The 6,533-nt window shown below is 33.1% G+C and overlaps 1 protein-coding gene across 1 annotated transcript; it reads right to left on the reverse strand.

Annotated features, from left to right (window-relative positions):
• Positions 1-1,339: 1,339 nt before the first annotated feature.
• On the reverse strand, positions 1,340-4,837 carry LOC104105292 (flotillin-like protein 3). The gene is made up of 3 exons (XM_009613550.4): positions 4,105-4,837; positions 3,026-3,421; positions 1,340-2,041 (listed from the first exon to the last, which is right to left on the reverse strand). Exons 1-3 carry the CDS (start codon positions 4,648-4,650, stop codon positions 1,544-1,546), a joined length of 1,440 nt encoding a protein of 479 aa, XP_009611845.1. The 5' UTR covers positions 4,651-4,837; the 3' UTR covers positions 1,340-1,543.
• Positions 4,838-6,533: the final 1,696 nt, after the last annotated feature.

The raw sequence follows: 6,533 nt of genomic DNA on the forward strand, positions 1-6,533 counted from the left end.
AATGCTAAAAAATATTTTTCGAAAAAAGTTTTCCACTCACCAACCAAATAAAAGAAAATAATTGATAAAACACTCATTTTTCAGAAAAACATTTTCTAGGAAAACATACTAAACACACCCTAACAAAAGCAAAGGAAAAAAAGGTTTACATATACACCACGTGAACAAAGAATACCAATTAACCTTGAAAAGGATTATTCAGTAACAATTTCTTAGAAATTATTATTGTGAGAACTTTAGATCGTTGATTGCTTTAACCAATTTGTTTCACAATGTTGAATTAAGCCACCCTTATCCAGTTATAGATGTGCATCTGGAAATTCAAACACCGACACGTATATGTTAAACAATTTGTTTTACAAAAAAAGATATATTAAAGATTTGCATGTGAAGGAGTTGAGATAAATCTGAGCGAATCAAAATATGTTGAATCAAAATGGAATGGATCGTAGCCCGTACTAAATTTTGCGGCAAGATGGTTCAGTCAATTTATGTTAAGACAATGGGCCATAACCCAAAGGCCAATTTCAAAATAAAAGAGCTTTATTTATTTGTTATGACTATGCATGTCTAAGACACCAACCAAACCTAAAAAATCACATTTTAAAATTTTGATAAAATTTTTAATGGGTGAATTGTGGTTACACAGTATGCTCCAATTAATGGGCTTCTTACACAAATATATACTGTCAAAATTGCACTCAGTTTATTTCCTTTAAGGCTATAACACTGCAGCCCAAAAGATTTTGCAGGTGGCATCTGAACAGACCAAATAAAAAGCACTTTTTATGTGCAATTGAATAGATGAAAGAAATCTATCTATTAAAATAAAAACTTGAAAACTTTGAAAGAAGAGCGCTGACACTTAAGTAAAAGTTTCTATTGCTGAAAACGTAGTTTAAAGCTTCTCATTAATGTCCAAATTATACTGCAGTAAACACTATTATGGTGCTAATAATCAATTAGATGTGCAATTGGTCTACAGTTGGGTATTCAATATGTGATAATTGGAATTAAGAACCAATGATGTATTACAGAAATAATTTGTATTATAAAAGGGTATTCTCGTCCGTTTATAGATAGATAACTAGCAAAAGGAGTTGCGATTTCACAAAAATCCATATTGGTAAACACGGAGCGGTCCCTCCTAATATTGAAATGTTGATTATCTCTTCTTGAAGGGAAGTGTTAAATCACGAAAGTAATGGTTCCATATAACTTTTTGCAATTTGAAATAAGAAAAATGATGCTTTATAGAATTATTGTACTTTATTTTCGTATCATTCATGCATAAAAATAAATATCTTTGAAAATTTTGACGTTAATATAAAAAACCATATAAACAAAAAAGATATTATAAAATGTAACTACTAAAATATGAGGTATAAGACATCTTATCGCAAAACAATAATTCCTCCTTAGAAGATAGGACATTCAAGCGACTAAAAACGAACTTAATCCAAGAATGAAATACTACTAGTAATCAATAACATTGCTAAAAGCTATATAGTTTAAAACTATAAATAATTTAACGTGCAGTAGTTCATTTGGATTCAGGTAATGCACCAAGCCAAGCAGGAGGGTGCATCCCAGTTTGGTCTTGCACAGTTTGAAGCAGAGGAGGCAACATTCGGTACACACCAGCTACATCCTTCAATCCGCCTCCTTCTCCGTTGCTTTCGCCGCCATTAGCACCTGACCAAATGCTAATCTTTGGTTGCAAACCGTTTACTGCTTGAGCATTGGTCTTAGCAATTTCCTGGAAAATTCCATTGTTGATCATCAAATAGTCTCTGAGTGAAGAGTAATTCTTCACTTCCTTAAGAAGGGAGCCTAAGTAAAATGCTTGTGCTTCCCCAATTGCTGCTACTCCTTCGGCTTCCTTTTGCTTTGCAAAGAGCTCACTGTTTGCAACCTGTTGGCGACTATACAGTTCAGCATCTGCGATTGCTTTCTGTGCTTCTGCTTTCTTATGGTTCTCGAATAGTGCCGCTTCTGCTTCTTTCTGCCGCCTGTATAATTCTGAGTTCGCCTCTTGTACCTGTTTATATTAAGAGGTAAACCGGATATTAGATTTAAAGGTTATTCATTTATTCCTATATACACGTTCATATACTATTTTCCTATGATTAAATGTTAAATTAACAATGTATATTCGTTAACTATAATTTAGTGATAACTATGTTTATGAATAAATATGTGAGGTATTTATTGGTTTTGTATAAATATCTCATGTGGGTAAGTACCAATATTTTCATGATTCAATTTTGAGTCTCAATTAGAAAATTGACTCGTTAATTTTAGATTATCAGAAAGTACTACCTTGATATAATTTAAACAACATATAAAATATGTTTTAGCCAAAGAAAGACAGTATATTTGATAACAAAGAAGCATAACAAGTCTCTGTTTAAAAAGGGTGGTAAATGTTGAGGGTGTCTGACCTCCTCAAACTATCAGGCAGATTTATTAAAATTAGAAGCAAAAACTCTCTTTCAATTTCAGCTGCCAAAACAATTACCCTGCAGTACTTACTAGATGCATAAGGTACAATAATTACTGTAACAGACTGACAGGCATGCTTGGCAAAATAAAGAGGCTACAATAAAATCTGAAAGGGAGTTTCTTCTGCCTTAGGATTATGTACATAAGGTACAGTTATAGTATTGTTTGACAATACAATAGCATATATAAGTGGAGCTAAGATTTTTATTAAAGAGTATCAAAATTTAAAGAAATAAATACACGAAGAAATCAAGAGGATTAAATACACAATACATATACATAAAAACATAATTTTTGCTATCTAAACAATGTACTTTTTCAACGAAAGGTTATTAGTTGACACCCCTGGAAGCTAGGACTGTCACATGCATGATGGGCAAATTAATCAAAGGGAACTACAAATATAACCTCACAATCAAAAGCATAATGAATTAAGAAGAGTACGTGAATATGCATTCAGCACTAATAGCCTTGGTAATTAGCATAACAAAATGTAAGTAAGAAGAAAAGAAAAAAGTACCTTAATGTCGTATTCAACATTAGCCTTGCTAAGAAGCTCAGCCTTGAGTTTTGCAGTCTGAGCAAGAGCTTTCTTCTTCTCCACTTCCATTTGTAGCTCAGCTTCTCTTATTGCCACAGCCTTTTCTGCTTCCACCTCAGCCAATCTTGCAGTCTGAGACCACCCTGCTTTCTTCTTTGCTAACTCTGCACTTGCCTCAACAACCTCTGCTTCTCTTTGATTCTTAAAAATCTCTACTTCAGTCCTTACTCTAACTTCTTCCTTTTTACCTTCTCCTTGCCTTTTTGTTGATATGATCATTGTCTCTGCATCTATCTTAGCTGCATTCTGCTTTGTCTCTCCATCTCTTTGCTTTGAACCTATCTCTCCTTTCATCCTTGCCTCGGCTACATCAATCTATCAAGAAGAGAAAGCAAAAGCAAGAATAAATTAGAAGTATTTAACAAAGAATATTGACATGCATGCTGATACACTGAGGGGTCGTTGAGTTTATGTACTAGTTATACATGAATTATAACAAAGAGATTGTTTACCCAACGAATAGTGAGGTGAAGTTTGTCATATAGTGAATAATAACGTTACATGAGCCCCCCATGAACCCTTAGCCTGGATTTTGTGAATTTTGGGTAGTACAACTTTTGATAGTTTCGTATGCCAAATTCAATTTGTAAACTTCTGCACATCAATGATCAGTGGAAACTCCTTTTAATAAATAAAATAATACTAATGTAGTGACTGTTATGCAAAAATTACTTACTTTGATGACTTGTGTTTGTCTTTAATTACTTTTATATACGTATTAGCAATGTATGTAATATTCTTATTCCACCATTCAATCTTTCACATCATATATAAAAGAAACAAAAGCAAAAATAAATTAGGAGTAATAAAGATTGACATGCATGTAGATAAATCAATGGATTGAAATAATATACATAGACAATATAGAATTTTTTATACAATCGCCTACATATTTTAAGTAGTTATAGCAGGTTACTTATTTTATTTTTTGATTACCGAATTAGATTTATTACTAGATTTACTCAATCAGTGCATAATTAAGAAGAAAATAGTGTTACCTTGGCTTGGTTGGCGGCTTCCATCTGAGTCTTTTGGCCAAGGTAAGAGAAGTACTCATGGCCAGGAACATCTACAAGTTGTTTAACATTAGCATTATAGATATAAAGTCCAAATTGATTAAGTTCAAGTTGGACTTTCTCAAAAACTTCTTTCTTAAACTCTTTTGTTCCCTTGAAAATCTGTTCCATAGTCATAGAAGCAGCAAGAACCCGAGTTTCCCCCTCGATAATTCCCTTGACGAGTTCCTTAACGTGATTTGAATTCTTGTCATGATTGGACACAAGCTGTGCGTACTTGATCAAGCTCTCGTTGTCTTCGTCGAGTTTAGGGCCAATTGTGAAAACAGCAGGAAGAACAAAAGGGAGTTTTTCGGCGCTCATAGCTTGTACCTCGAACGAGTAGTTGACAGGAGATATGTCAAGCCTAGTGCATTTTTGAAGGGGCCATAAAAAGTGTTTTTTCTTGAGTCTTATTTCACTTATGCCACTTCCGGTGATGGCAAGCATCTCCGATGGGCCAGCGACAATATAATGTGGAATCCCCATATTCAATTTGAGAGAAGAAACTTTGGATGATAGATTACAAGGGTGAGTATTGATGAGGATGCAAATAATATATAGGAGTAGTTATTACTGACCTAACCAAAATCAAATTATATAGAGGAGTCCTAAATCTTGCAATGGGAAATAACGTAGGAAGGTGCTAGTAGTGGAGCAGTCCTAGTGAAGCACTGATTATACAAGGGCAGAGGCAGTTATGTAACGTACGAAAAAAGTGGACAAGATCAAGCCACTTCGTTAGAGTTATAAGGTGAATAGGTCTGTCGTTTCATTGGAAATTTCATGATGTTCCTTTATTAGACGGCCGTGTCCCGTGGCTCTATAGTGCGGGCGCAATCCGAGTCCCACTCTATTTTGGAGTATATGATTTATAGGTTTCTTGAGACTTGACAATTTGTGAAACAAAAGGAGTCCGAAATTATATGACTTGATTCGGACCTTAATTATCATTAAGTATCGCTTCGCTTTGATAGTGTAGTGACTTTGGTAAAAACTTAATAACACTCGGAGGGTGTTTGGATTGACTTTTAAGCTGGTCAAATCAGCTTTTAAGCTATTTTTAACTTTTTTCAGTGTTTGGCATAGTCAAAAAGTACTTAAAATAAATTATCATAATTTATTTTAAGCTAAAAAATAAAATACAATAAGTTAGGTAACCCCAACTTATTATTTTTTTGGCTTAAAAGTTATTTATGCTAAAAATCTAATTTTTAAAGCAAATCCAAACGGGCTCTTAGTGGTTACCTTATATGTCTTCACATAAACAATTATCATGATTAATTAATATATATTATTTTCTTAACTTATTATTTAACCATAATAAATTAGTATGATTTGTTCAAAACAACAAATGAAAGAATATTTTAGTATAGTGACATTCACCAACATCCGTGAACGGTCAACCTTTTTTCCCCAAGTGAAATAATATTATTTGAGTTAGCTGATTGATTACACCCATGTACAAAAACTACTTCTCTAATGGATTCTCAAATTACGTAAATGATCCAACTGAACACGTTGAAACAGCTTCATGCGCACCACCCAAGGGGTGTGGTGGGTTAAATATCTCCCTCCACCCTTAGAGTCCGTTTGGATTAGCTGATTGTAAATAACTGATAAGTTTGTAGTGCTGAATTTTTTTTTAAGTGCTGAAACTGATTTTTAAAATAAGCATTTACGTGTTTGGATAGAAGTGCTGAAACTGATAATAAGCAGTTGATGTGTTTGATTAAAAAGTGCTGATAAGCTATTCTTTTATTAAAATGACTAAAATACCCTTGAATTTTTTTCAAAAGATTATAAATTAAAAATTTCTTTGTAAAGAAAAGAATTAATAACGAATATGGAATAAAGAGAAAGTCAAGAAATTTATTTTGGGAAAAGTATTTTGTGAATTAGAAAATATTATTAAGAATAAACTAGTAAAAGTGTTGGTCAAACTAAAAGTGCTTATAAGCTAAAAAGCCTTAAGTTGGGGGTGACCAGCTTATGACTTATGGCTGATTTTAGCTTATAAGCAGTTGGCTTATAAGCACTTTGTGTGTTTACCAAACGCGTAAATAATCCAAAAGATGCTTATAAGTCAGTTTGACCAACTTATAAGCTTAGCCAAACACCCTCTTAGCCAATATCTTATGTTCAAGCTTAGCAGGGGGATGCACATGGAATGAAGTGGTGTCATGCGACATTGTTCGGTCGAAAATTTTACGAAATATATGTTGAGTAATATTTTACGAAAATAATAAGATAAAGAAAAATTATACCACTGACATATATTGTTGCTTGGCATGTTAGTTAAGTTACTAATTTTGAGCCTTTCTAATTTTGTTAAACATATTGGATTTTTTTACCTGGAACAAAGCTACAAT

This window comes from Nicotiana tomentosiformis, chromosome 3 (genome assembly GCF_000390325.3).
Source record: "Nicotiana tomentosiformis chromosome 3, ASM39032v3, whole genome shotgun sequence".
In the NCBI taxonomy this organism is placed as follows: Eukaryota; Viridiplantae; Streptophyta; class Magnoliopsida; order Solanales; family Solanaceae; genus Nicotiana; species Nicotiana tomentosiformis.